Here is a 13547-nt window from a genome sequence, read left to right on the forward strand (position 1 = left end):
GGCGTGCCCCGCGTCCGCCCGCGCTCCCCGTGGCCGGGGAGCGGCCGGGCGCCGGGTGCGGGGCTCCAACTCGGCAAAAGTGAGTACGAGGCGGGCGGGAGGGAGCGCCTTCCTGCGCGGTTCCCCCGCGGGTTTCCCTCTGCCCTGTTCTCCGCTCTCCTTTGGACGTGGAGCCCCTACCCCGGGGAGGTGCGAGCCCGCCCGCGGCGAAGCCGCCGGCAACCGGGGAGCGGGCGCGGGGCTCGAGCCCTTCCTGAGCGGCGGCCCTCGCCGCCCGGCCCCGGGAGCCGCTGCAGCCGCCCCTCGGAGCCCTCCGAGTACGCGGGCGGAGCGCCGCTCGGGAGGCTGCGGTGCTGCAGCCGAACGCGTGCGTGGCGCAGAAGAGGGAGTGAACTTCCCCGGCCCGGGAGAACGCCGAAGGACCCTCTCGTCCCGCCGCCCCGGGCGCGAAGGTAAAAGGGGGAAGCGGCCAGGAGGACGGCCAGGGTAATTCCTTGCGGCTGGGGAGCGGGGCTTGCCTCTCGGGGGTGGCCCTGCTCAGAACGGAGCTGTGCAAGTTTTGCTCGGATGTTGCACGGGGTGGGAGGGGAAAGGCTCTCATCCGTCGCTGTCCCCTGACCGTACCAGTGAGCGGGGCGATGGAGCACAGGTGGGCTGCAGGGAGCGGGGAGCCCTGCAGGGGCTCCTAACGGGGCTCTGGGTTTGTCCAAGCGTCGCAGACGCACTCGTTAAACACGAGGAGCTCGGGGTTGGCGCTGTGAGGAGACGAAACCGGGTCCGCTGATATCCAGACAGTTCTCAGCAGCCTCCTTGCAGGAGTCCTCGCGAGTGGCTGCATAGAAGGGAATAACGGTGGCAGAGCTAGATTAAATGAGTGCTGGGTGTGCCCGAAGGGAGTGCAGCGGGCAGCAAACCCCGGAAGGGACGGATGCGGGGCAGCTGCAGCCAGGAACGCGCCAACATGCTGTTGGCCAGGCAGTTGTGCTCCAGGAGAAAGCACACTCACTTCTAAAAGTGCTGGGGAAACAGGGGCGGGAGATGGGGTGGAGAGAAGAAACTCTTTATGAAGAGCTCATTTTACCGTTACGCATTTATTGCTGCTCGATTCAAACGGGCTCCACGTGCCCGTCTGTGAGTGTTAAAAGTGGGTCTGCTTTGCTCCGGTAACTGGCTCTATATCTTGTCAGAGGCCAGTCTGATTTCTGCCACCTAAAAATCGTGCTTCTGTGGCCAGCATCCAGTCCTCCCCACGGTTTGAGGAGGGTTTGCCGTATGGGGTTTTGGGGAATGTTTCTTTTGTGGTCCTTGCCTGCAAGGTGGGGTTCACAGCTGTTGCTCGGTGGAGAGGGCAGGCTATCAGAGATGGTTTCCCCACCACGCTGGTGCATCACGAGGATGCTGGCCGCCTGGTTGGCATGGTCTGCAGCACACTGCACTCCCAGGGCTGTGTGGCAACCTGTGCAGGGGCTCAGAGGCAGCTGCCCACTTGCCCAGCCTCTCGGTCCCATTGTAGCAGCGCTTTTGGGGCTCTGCAAGCCCTGGTGTGACACCCACATCACCCGTGGGGTCTGACAGCTGCTGTACAGCTTTGAGAGTGAAAGCTTTCCTTGGTGCCGAGAGAGGCAACAGAGGCACTAACACCTTGCTGTGATCTTCCCAGTTATCACTGAGGATGAAGGGGCAGAAAAAATAACAGCAATAATAATGTTTTGGACCTGACGTGTCGTGGCATCGTGTCAAGTTGTGTCAGGGAGGTAATGTCGTTCCGTGTGTTTGAAGTGACACGATGTAACCTGACTGATACGGCACGAGTCGATGTTAGAAAATACAGCCTTACCATTTGGCAAGTACCATCCCGAAATAAGAGCTGAGAGGAGAGAGATGGGGAAAGAAGAGAAAGGTGAAGAGCAAAAAAACTTCCTCTAGGTTGGCGTTGCAGTCGGTTCCCCCGCGTACATTGCTGCTGGGTTTGCTGTGGGCAAGTCAGCCTACGCAGCACGCGGCACGTTCGGGGATCTCAGGATAATGAGAGTTAAGATACTTCTCAAATACATAAATGTTTTGATTGCAAAGCCCAGATTTCTGCTTAAAAAAGTAAACTGACATGAGGCATCGTGATTAATTCCGACAGATTGTGTTAATTGTAGTTGATTTTAATTGCGGCACAAGTGCGTTGGGGGTTAGAAAACTTTTTTATTGTTGGTGCGTTAAGTGAGTAAGCAGAGAAAGCTCTTAAAAATGCCCATTTTCAAAGAGAGTAATGCAGCTTCTGCGATCTTATGAAGCAGTGAGGGACTGACACATAAGAGATCTGCAGCGCTTCGGCGTACCGCTATCTGCATTCCGCCTGCCAGTTCGCTCTGCCACAGAAGTCAGCTGCAGTAGGCAGTGGCTAACTTTATTTTTATCAGAAAACTGCCTTTTTTTTTTTTTTTTTTTGCAATTCCCCAATAGTGTAATTATCAATGTGCTATGTGTTTTAGGACAAGCGCGTCCTTTTTGAAGGCGATGGGATTGAAATGTGTGTGGACAGCGATGGAACGTCTTTGGAGCTCACGGTTCACTGATGGAGGCTGGTAGTGACATTAGAAGCATTAAAACACTCCAAATATAGAACAGCCCACATTCTTGTTAGCTCGTGCCCGATGCTTTCAACTATTAGCCTTAATCTTTGAGTAAACTCTCCCCCTTTTTGGGCTGTGGTACTTCTTACAGGGCTTGGTGGTGGTGGTTGCACTCCCGTGCCAAAATACATGCCGGTATCACCAGGAGGCAGGATCTGTTCCCAGACCTGGATGGGATCGGTTGGGTGCAGAAAGGGTGCGTTTACATCAGCTGCGTTCAAGGATTGTTGGGATCAAGCCTTTGGAATGAAGGGGAAGGAAATGCCACTTCAGCTGGGGATTAGGGATCTAACTAGCAATAGCACTGGGGATACGCAACCTGAGCCTGCTGACTGGAGCGCGTTGTACGGGTTGCGAAGGGGAGGACGTTAAAATAGGAATGAAGGCTTTCTGAGATGAAAAGCTGACCGAGGTGGTGCGGCTGGTGGCAGCGGAGCTCCTGACCCCGCAGTTGCGCGAGCGCGGTCGGGGTGACGGCTGCTGTGTGCGCTGGGGCTGAGAAGCGCAGGGCCCGCACTTGTTGCTTCACATTCGGTCGTCGATGGCATCTCTGACAGGTGGGGCGGACCTGTAGGGACCGAGCGGATACATTCACTGTAATAGCGCCCTAGCAAAAGCGAAGCTGCGGTCCCCGGAGCGAGAGAGTTGCGAGCAGCAGGCTGCCACCGCGTACCGCCTCCTCTCGCCGGCCGACGTGCCCGTGCCCCCCGCTCTGCCCGAGGGAGCGGCGGCACCGAGCCTCGCGGGCCGCTCCCCGGGAGGCGCCGGGCCGGGCCGGGCCGAGGCGCGCGGTGCGTCCTGCAGGGGGCGCTGCCGCGCCGCATCCCGCCGCCGGGGGCGGGCGCCTTCCCTCCCCGCTGCGCTCGGGGCTGCGGGCCGGCCTGCCGCGGCGACGGGCACCGCGTTCGGCGCGAAGCCGAAGGGAAACGCTTCGTAAGGCTGAGAGCCGGGTCGTCGCGGCGGCAGGGGTTATGAGCCACGACCGGCAGTTACATTAAAATAGATTACGCGGTGTAAATTGAGCCTTTGAGGAGGTGAGAACCAAAGGAGCCGCTCCGATCGCCCTTCTTTCTAAATTGCAGTTTTAGTTCCTCGCAGTTCTGCGGCGCAGAAGTAGGTGAGCCCGCAGTTGTACCCGCGGAGCGCTTTAACCCCTGAGCGCCGCTCTGCCGGAGCGCGATCTGGGTTTAGCGCCGGACGGACGGCAGTTCGAGCCCCGCGCCGCACGAGGACGCGCGGTCGCGGCTCCCCCGCTCCGGAGGTGCGCGCTGCCCGAGCGGAGCCCCGCGATGATGGTGCTGGAGCAGGACGACGGTAGGTGGGACGCGGCCGGGAACTGCGTGCCCTCGCGTGTCATCTCCTCTCGGCGCGACCTGAGGGTTTACCCCGCGCTCTGTGTGCCGGAGGAGCTTAATTCTTATTTTTATTGTTACGTCTGTTAAGATTTTTCTTCCTACAACTCACTCTAATACATCCATTTTAGCCCGTTTATTTTAACAGCTCTCATTGTAAACCTAATGTTGAGATGTTTTCCTTCCCGCTGCATGTCATTTGGGTCTCCTTAATGTATGCCTTTAATATCTATTTCTCGCAGCTTTTCTCCGTAGCTCTAACCGTGCTGATGATAAGCTAATAAGCTGCTCCGGCAGAAAAGCGGTGCCTTATTCTGAGGACGCACTCCCCGCTCTAAATGGAGCTTTGCTGGGAGGTGGTTGAATGAATGAAGCGGAAGTAGACCTGACTTATTTTAGGACTTTGCAAACACTCGCTCGTTTAGGAGCAGCCCTTGCTGTGGATGGCCGAGGGCTGTGCGCTGATGCTGGCAGGCTGTGCTCGGTGGTACTGAACCTGACTGCCTGCTCACCAGCTGTGCCTGGATGGATGCAGTAAGTCCGATCACAACTTCTCCATGAGGTTCTGCTGTGTTGCAGCTCGGGACTTCCCTTATAACTTGCACGATGCGAGCAAAGAAAGATTGAAACACAGGAAGCCTTCCGTAGCCATCCCAATGGACTTCCCACGCTGGCACTGCTGCTTGCCTTGGCGCTTTGTGTAGCGAAGGCAAGAGCTGCGTCGTAACGCCCAGCACACCGCTGTAGCCATCATCTCAGTGCTCCATTTCACCTTCGTAAGCGGGTGAGGGGCTGTGCGATGGCTCTGTTGCTGGATTCTCTGCTTTTTATTTTTATAGAATTCTCTTTCCATGATTAGAAAATAAAACTAATCGGCATTTGGAAGTAGGAGAAAATAGCGAACGCTTACAGGCTGTAGGCAGGAAGCAGCTTTTCACAGGGACCCAAAGTGCTTGGAGACAATGGAACGTTCTGGCAGTAGGGTGGATGTTACTCAAATATATGTGTTACTTTAAAAAATATATATATTTGAGGAAAATAACTTGCAATTCAAAGCTTCTTGCTTTCCTGTGTGGTAATCGTGCATTGTGAACAGTGCTGAAAGCTTCCCTGTTGATAGGTTGGAGCAATATAATTTTTATTCCCCAACACCCATCTATTTTCTGGTGTTTCAAAACCAAATTAATACTGTACTGGACCACAATCAAGAAGACTTGACCATAATGGTAGCACGCTCACTTTTAACCAATCTTGGACTGAAGCTCCTCTCTTTCCCCACACGGTGCCTCAAGAAATACTATGGGGGAATACTGTGCTTTGCATCTAGCATTTAGAGGTCCTTCATCTCATGCCACCTTTGATTTCTGAAATGATTCCGTGTACTGACGTGCATAGAATTTGAGTCTTGTTTTTGGGATGGAGTGTGGATTTTTCTCATTCGGATGTGAAGTGCTTTGGACAATGGACACAATGTAAATGGGCTTGGACATTACGCACTCAACGTTTGTGACCAAGCAGAAATGCATCATTGTCAGTGTCCTCTTTAAGCAGATTCTGATCAAATGTTGACTCAGTGTAGACCAGTGTGGGGCTCGGCGCCCACACGTAAGTTCTCTTGCCCTTCTGAAGTGATTCTGCTCTAATGAAGTCGGCATCCTAAAACAGTGAAGTAATCTTCAGGTGAAAACACGTAAAATCCCTGTCTTAATTTCTATTCAGATCTCGTAAGTCTCTTTGTTAACACAGGAGAACTTTGAAAAAAAGGGGTGGATGTGAAGCATCTGTTACACATCTTCTAGATCAGCTTTGCAGTTGACTGGACTGCGGATAAAAGACATGCTAAGTGGTTGAGCATTGCTTATGCTGGGAAAACAAATGGAGCTAACAGGGTTTCAAAGGCTTTGAAGCAGTGTCGCTCTCAGAGGTGTTCGGTTGTTTTCTTTGGCAATACAAGTTGAAGCAAGCTAGTTTACTTTATTGGAGGCGTAAGGCTACTCTTGTAACCTTCCTCTGACTAAGATGAATTTGGCTGGCTGACCTTATTTCTTACTGGACCACACGTGTTGTGCTGAGCTTGGCTTTTTTTTCTTTTCTTTTTTTTTTTTTTTGCTTTTTTTCCCCCTTCTTAGGGCTCATCTCTTTTAAAGGATGGCGGCGTTTTCCATATTTTGTTAAATCTTCCTTTTCAATTTGTGTTTCCCTATAGAGTTGTGTTCTGCTATGATGGAGCAATGCAAATCAAGTAGAATAGCCCAAATTAATTCTTCACATTGGCGGCAGTGTGATTGCCTGCATGGAATCAATAATGCGTCGTGGAGGGATCAAATTTTTGAGTATAATGTGTGAATAATGCTTGACACAAAACAAAAATTCAGTCATCATAATAGCAATTAGGAAAAAGCTGCAGCTTATCCCAGCTGTAATCTCTGCTAACAATGAAGCACAGCCTGGTAATCAGCATGTATGGTATGAAACGCACTAATAGAAATCACGGTTCTTTGTTATGTGTGGGGAGGGTGAAAGTTTCCTTTTAGCTAACTTGTACTGTGTTAACTAGACATCGTATCCTTGAACCAAATTATTGACTCTGTGTGCACTTGTAAAAGCTCTGATCAGCTGCGCATTTGTCCCAGTGCTTGCATAGATGTTAGCACCCCAAATCATGGGTCCTTTGTGTTTTAAAGTAGAACTCTGATTAAATAGACTACAAGAGTAAACGACATTGGAAGGGACGTATGCCAGTACACAAACCTTAGTTTTTATTAAAAAAAATAAAAAATATATAAAATCCGTAGCTCTTTAAAAATTAAAAGAAAAATATGAATGCCCAGTGGTGGAGTGGTCCGGGGTTGGAGAACCTCCCTAGGTTGATGGGAGGTATTTAGGGCAGTGAATGTTAGGTAATTTGAAGCTGGATTAGTAGCAGCAGTTGGGTTCCCTGTTGCGTAAGAGCCCATCTCACCCTGCTCAGGAGGAAAGAAAAGCAGCATTTTGAAGTTAGAAAAGCAGTCAAATTGATTGTGTAATGGCAGGCCACGAGTGCGGTGAAAGAACACAGTGCCCTAGCCAAGGAGCAGGGCTGTGGGCTGGCCTCGGGAGCGTGCCCACGGCCAGCTTTGTGTGCGTGCACATGGACAGGTGGGCATGGAGGGAGACCTGCCACCAGCCAGACAGGCCCTGGAGATTTGCTTCTGTTGGTAACGATCATTACATGTGCAAAAGGAAGGCAAGTACTGGTTGCCCAGAAGCCTCTTGAAAATAGCACTGCATTTGACAGAGAGTTCTATGTGCAGCTGGTATTTTTTGTTTTCTCTTTAAAGCACCTTTCTCACACCTACCTACTGAAGAATCATGCAAAGAGAGAGGAGGAGAAGTGGCAGTGTGGCTGTGTTTTCCCTCCCGTAAGATGGAATTCAGTTTTTCTGTTGTCAAATACTCCCAGCTGGTTTTGTGTTTCTGTCTTCTGCACTTGTCTAAGATGTTCTCTGTGGTCCATCATTGTCTAGCTTCCCATTTATAAAGAAATACTGTGGACCTTCCCAGGGACCGGCTTATTTGAAGAATGGTTGATGCAGGTCACTGAAGACCCTGTATTTCCCCGTTTAGTTGGGTTACCCCATGATTTGCTGAGGCAGCGATCTTGGCACATGTGGTCTTGGTGTAATTTCAGAGGTTTGGTCTGTCTAGTTTTGTGATTAAAATGCACAGCAGTAGATTCATATATTTACGAAGAAACAACAGAAGGTTGTAAAAGCAGGAATCTGAAGAAGACCAGAGCACACTTGGCAGCAGGGTGAACCACGTGAGACTTGGTTTCCAGAAAGGACTAAGGGGGAAGAGAAATTGTGAATGCTTCTCCAAACATGATCAAGGGGGGAGCTGGAGGTAGTCAAGGTAGCCTTCCCCAGGGGCCCTCTGCACTTGAACGTGACATACAGAGGCATAAGCAACTGTGAGACAGTGAATTGCTTAAACCTTTTCAGGAAATGAAAGGTACTGTAGTTGGAGCACTGAAAACCTAGATCTCTATTTAATGAAAACTAGTTACTCTTCCTATGAGAAGAAGATGGGTGAAAGGAGTTAGCAGTCCTAATAGGAGCACGCTGCTCCGCGTAGGTGTATTGCTGCCAGGCAATCAAATATTTTAGTATCTGCCTCGATGAGATAGCTGAAAGATCAGGGTAGGCATCTTTATAGGGGATCATCATTCTTCATTCCCAGATGCCGGTGAGACATGCTGGTTGTCTGGTTGACGTACGTGCTAAAACAGCGTATGAATGTTTTTCAGCCTGGGTAATATGGCAGAAGAAGCTGATTCTTGGAAATTAGTAGCACTATAATTTTGGTTTAATATAGTAGAAAGGATGCTTGATACCCTGGCAGCAGAAAGTAATTTGTCTTCTTTGGAGTTGGTGTTAAATTTTATTATCTTTAATAGATACAACATGAACGTGTCAGCCTGTTTGTCATAGCCATCCTGAAAATACTCTCTTATGGTGGAATCTTTGGAAAAATTCCTTTTAAGAGCAGTGCATTATTAATAAAGTAATCCATTAGGTCTGGTGATAAAGGGTCACAGCAGTGTCTGAGATATGTTTCTTAAATGGTTAAGAAATTTATCATGGTTGGAGGATTAATTGATTTCATTTGGAGGCTTTCTTGAGGTTTTCAGGCTTTTTGTTCGGATATAGTTTAATTTTATCCACAAATGTGCTTGCTGCTCCAAGTTTTGCTTCCCTGTCATTGGCACGAACTGTTCTGTTCCTGCTAAAGGCAAACTGTTCTTACAGCACTATGACCAATTGCATCTGTGAGAAGTCTTACTTAGGTAAAGAACATGAAAGTTTATGGCAAATAAGGTGTTTTACTTGAAATCAATTCGGAATCAGAATAATGGTATCAAGCATTAAGCGTTGAGATGGAAGAATAAAAAAGGCGCTGCAGATGCTGCTAAATGCTGAACTATAAAACTCTAATGGGTCTATATCTTTTTAAAATTGGGCAGAACTGTCATCATTTAGAATACATAGACATTGTTTTAAGCCGTATAGGAGTCGCTGCCCCCAACTTCAGTAATGTGCGTAACTGTTGCCAGGGAATGATTTATTCAGTGAATGTAGAGCCTATTCACTGAAGACTTGGGGGCGGACGGAAGGGCGACTTAAAATGAAAGTTGCTCACTATTAGATTAACATAATTAAACCTGTGGATGGTCTGAGATCAATTCACTGCAGCTACTGTTTTTAATTCTGGGTGTGTAAGCGTGTGTGTGTATGTTTTCTCTGTTCTCCAACAGGACGACTCCCGAGCCTAAGTTTCCAGGAGTGATGTTGGGTGCTATCTGTGCAAGCAGATGCTCGGCTCTCCTTTCCAGTGAATGTTCTCGCAAACTAGTTTCTTCACACACTGCACATCAAAGCAGATAATGGAGGCTGTTGTCCAAATTTAGAGGGCTTTTAAATTTCGTTGAATATTTGAGTTCTTTTTTTTTTCCAGCGTTCAGAGTTCCTTGCATGCTAATCGAGCTCTGAAAGGGTGATTTGGGCGGTGAAAGTAATGTTTGCCTTCTTTTTAAACTATTGATTTTGACAGTTATGTTTTTTCTTAAAGAAAAAGTGGATGACTGTTGCATATTCATGACTGAACTGCAGAGAACTTGGACCAGAATTAAACAATTAACCCTCTCGCCAATGTAAACATCCATTTGAGTGGAAGCCAGGGATGTTCCTACTCATTTTATTATGGATCTGAGATACAGAAATGTATTCTGGAGGACTGTGTTTCTAATAAATAAAAAGGCATAATGAGAATGTAACTGGGAAGGAAGACAAAAGCAGCCATGCTTTAAATTGTTAATGATGGTGCCAGTGGCTGCAGCTTTACCACAGCTGTTTAAATTGATCAGCTAGTGAAAATGTTTTGTTTTGGCATTTTCCCTGCATGTGCAAGTCTTTCAGGGGGACTTCTGGAAGCTTTTCAAAGGAGAATCATGATCTTTTTCAGACCAGACGTAAAGCAGCAGAGTTTCCGGTGTTTTGGAATCCAGTATGTAAGAGTGCAATTCAGTTTTTCTTTTGTGAGGTTCTTGGCTGATTGCTTCCCCTAGATCCCCTTTACCCCTCTGTTCATTCCATTCCTCCTCCAAAAGCACTGCGCATCACTCCCTGCCCCAGGAGAGGCAGCAGCAGCACGCTCCTGCCATCCTTTCCTCCCGTCTCCTCACTTTCTGCTGCTGAGCTTGATCAGAAGAGCAGCAAGGAGCGATGTCAATTTGCTATGCATCTTTTGGTCAAGCAACCAGTGTGAAATTGTTCTGCAAAAGGTGCTTTGTCAGAGGGTGCGTGCTCCTGATTTGTTTCCTGGTTGGCTCTACCTAGCGCTGACGTGAGTTAACCAACATCTCTGTGATGCTCGTGTCGTTCCCTGCTGTTCCGGAGAGATGGGTGTACATTTCTAAAGGACATAATCTTTTCAAGTCAGTGGTAGGGCAGGGCGTTACTTTCCGTGCAGGAGGTGGAGGGCTGCCATGACCTGCTGCTTGGGACACTGTGTGCAGCCCCTCCCTGGCACGCTCAGCAGCTGGTGACTCGTGGATAGGCCGTGCCGTGGAGAACGTTGAGCAACTTGGGTTCTGCCTGCTGTGCTTGCCGTGGGGGTGGGTATCGAGCATTATTCAGAATCCATTATATGTTTGTCTTTATCCTCCTTTGTAGAAAATGATTTCTGTAAGTACCCTGTTATGGTTATGAAAGCCCAAACCAAGCATCAGTCTCAAACCCTTTGACCTGTCTGCACAGGATGGAGATCTGTTTTGAAAAGAACTCCTTTATATCTGTTTTTACGCCGTGCCCTTCCATTCATTTGCCTATACAAAGCAATAAAGGGTAAAACTAAAGTAACATAAATTGGTCTGTCTTCCTGAATCCATGTCTCGCTAATGTACCCAGATTAACTCAACTGTAAATTGTCTCCTTTGGATGTCGTGTCTTGCTAAAAGTTTCCTATATGATTCATGATTTGGATTGCTTTTAACAGCTATTGGCTAAGCAATATGGTAAATGTACAAGGTGATGCAATTGGCATTAGTGAGAGGATGCACAGGAGCATGTAATGCAGTCAATACTACATTAACTACTGATGCCCAATTACAGAAACTGGAAGAGTGGCTTTTAGGAGCATTAGGACTTGCAGAAGAGCTGAGATCACCTGCCGCTCCTTGCCTAAAAGCTTCACCCTTTATGCGCTGGGATCAAAGCAAGCATTTAGTTGCAATTTTGTCATGTATAACAACGAAGGTATTTTTCCCTCTTTCTTTCCCAAAAAGTGTCACGCCGATGCTTTTAGCACATGTAAAATCCTGTCTCCATCTTTCAAGATTCCCTTTCCCTCTCCTGGGGCAAGGCTTTATTAGAATAAAAACTCCGTAGCCGCCCCAGAAGCTTGCTGCTTCCGCTGATTTTCTTCCAAAGAGTTTCTCGGTGCGGTTCAGGGTGTCCTATTGCAGCGTGTCAGACGAGGCTCCCCTTCGCTCTCCCAGCTCCTTCCCTTTCCTAATCTCCGTTTGATTGTGTGTGACCTCAGCTGGTTTGAAGTCTCTACCTAGAGTGTTTTAAAATACAACCAGATACCACAGAAAACAGGATATTTGAGTGTGTGACCTCTCTGCAGGCCACGCTCAGATTAAGCACACATTGTTTCCACCGTTGCTTTTAGAGCCCGTTGGCAGTGGATGGCAGAGGGCCACATTATGCAGAGAGGCAGTGCGTTCTTGTAGGTTGAGCTGAATGGGATCACAGCTTTGTTTCTCCGCAAGCTGTCCCAGGCCAAACGCCCTTGAGCACCTCTGCGTTTAGGCGGTGTTTTCTGTGTTGCTTTGACCGGAGGGAGCGTGTCGGTGCGCACGAGGCGGGAGGTCTGGGCGCTGCCGTTCCCCTTCTCCCCGTTGTGTTTTTCCAGGGAACCTAAGCTGGAATGTAGGGAGCTCAGACTGAACAAGGTTTTGAGTCAGTCTCTCTCATTCCCTTATCTCTCTTTAATTTGGATCAAATAAAACACCCAGGCCCGCATAATAAGGCTCCCTTAAAAAAAAACCGCGTGCGTGCGTACAATCGATCCATCGACTGGTCTTTTTGGGGGCTTTTAGGCATTCAGTCTAAGTGGGCTGCTCAGTGAAATTTGTACATTCATAAAATAGCTGATTGAAAAGCAATATTTCAGATAAATACAAGCCAGCGATCTATCAGCAGTTGTAATAAAAGCTGGGCTTCAGGCTGTGATTTTATTTTGAAATAATAAGAATTGCTTTATTCTTTTTACTTGAGTTACCATGGTAATTCTGTCGTGTAGCGGTGTTATATTGATTTAGAAAGTGGACAGTAATATTTCTTTTGTGTTATTCTGTTTCTAGGGGTTGATTTCTAATTTCCACTTGGAGATTACTTTTATAAATTTCTTAAGTCCTTCCACTTTTTTCTCTAGCAGTGTAATTTTCCTCTCACACATTGCTATTTTCTGAGCTTATTGGTTTGCTCTTATTTTAAATTAAACTTGCTGGTTTCAAATATTGAAATGACATCTTTGTCTGTGTCTGTACTTTGGTTTAGCAAAATATTACAGTCTGCTGTTTTATGCTTAATAATTTAAGGGAAGCTTTATGTCTGCCATCGGCGCTAGTTGGTAACTTACGACTGAACCAACACGGGGCTTAAACCTCTGATGCTTTAATAACGCGTAATGGTGCTTCCACCCTGCGCACCTCTTCTATTTTAATCCTCCCTGGCGAGGCGGTGCCTCTCCTCGCTGCCCTCCTTGCCTGCACGGCTGAGGAGCGTCAGGTTCCGTGAGAGCAAAACTTGGGTGGGCAGACGTGTGTGCACATAGACGGCAGTGGACAAAAAGTAACGAGCCGCTCAGCTCCATGCTACCTCCCTACAGAGAGCTGCTCTGGGGTTGGGGCCGCTTTAAGGAATGACAGCCTGTACGAGATGCGACTGTGTTTCTTTTTCAAGAAGTGGCAGTTGAGAAGCTAAAACCAAGGCCATGAGTTCCGCTGTCAGACAGAGCCCATCCCATTTGCCTGTCAGTAAGGGGGAAAGTGCTGAGAACATTCCCCATCCTCATGAAAACGCCACCAAAGGGTTTTGCGGTGCAGGGGACTGGTGGGAATCAGCCCTGTTTGGATGCCCATTGGTTTCATTCCTGTGAGAAGCGCTCGAGAGGGAGAAATGGAGTCAGGGAGCCCTGACTGACCTCAGCTGGGACCACTGGGCAGCTACAGGCAGGAATTGCCATCAGCTGGAAGTGCCTGGGGGTGGCAGTGAGGTGTGAAACCCTGTTGCTGGTTGACCTCAGAAGGCAGTGGGGTGAGGTAGCTAGGGAAGAGGAAGGGCAATCTCAGCATGGAGTGAAGGAGGAACTGCTGGCAGGTGGAGGGAGGTGATCCTCCCCCTCTACTCTGCCCTGGTGAGGCCACATTTAGAATACTGTGTCCAGTTCTGGGGTCCCCAGTTCAAAAAGGACGGGAACCTCCTAGAAGGAGTCCAGCAGAGGGCCATAAAGATGATTAAGGACC

At 48.6% G+C, this 13547-nt stretch overlaps 1 protein-coding gene across 3 annotated transcripts in view; it reads left to right on the forward strand.

Moving 5' to 3' along the window:
• LMO1 (LIM domain only 1) overlaps nucleotides 34-13547 on the forward strand; it is a 48158-nt gene continuing 34644 nt past the window's right edge. The window contains exon 1 of one of the 3 annotated variants that reach the window (XM_021403318.1): nucleotides 34-79. Coding sequence is in view for 1 of the 3 variants with exons in the window: in XM_021403316.1 (XP_021258991.1) it covers nucleotides 3914-3938 (25 nt within the window). In the remaining 2 variants the exon portion in view is untranslated. Of the gene's footprint in view, nucleotides 80-249; nucleotides 453-3470; nucleotides 3939-13547 lie in introns of those variants that run through there. The other 2 variants (XM_021403319.1, XM_021403316.1) reach the window with 2 other exon arrangements.

The sequence above is a fragment of the Numida meleagris genome, chromosome 6 (genome assembly GCF_002078875.1).
Source record: "Numida meleagris isolate 19003 breed g44 Domestic line chromosome 6, NumMel1.0, whole genome shotgun sequence".
Taxonomy (NCBI): domain Eukaryota; kingdom Metazoa; phylum Chordata; class Aves; order Galliformes; family Numididae; genus Numida; species Numida meleagris.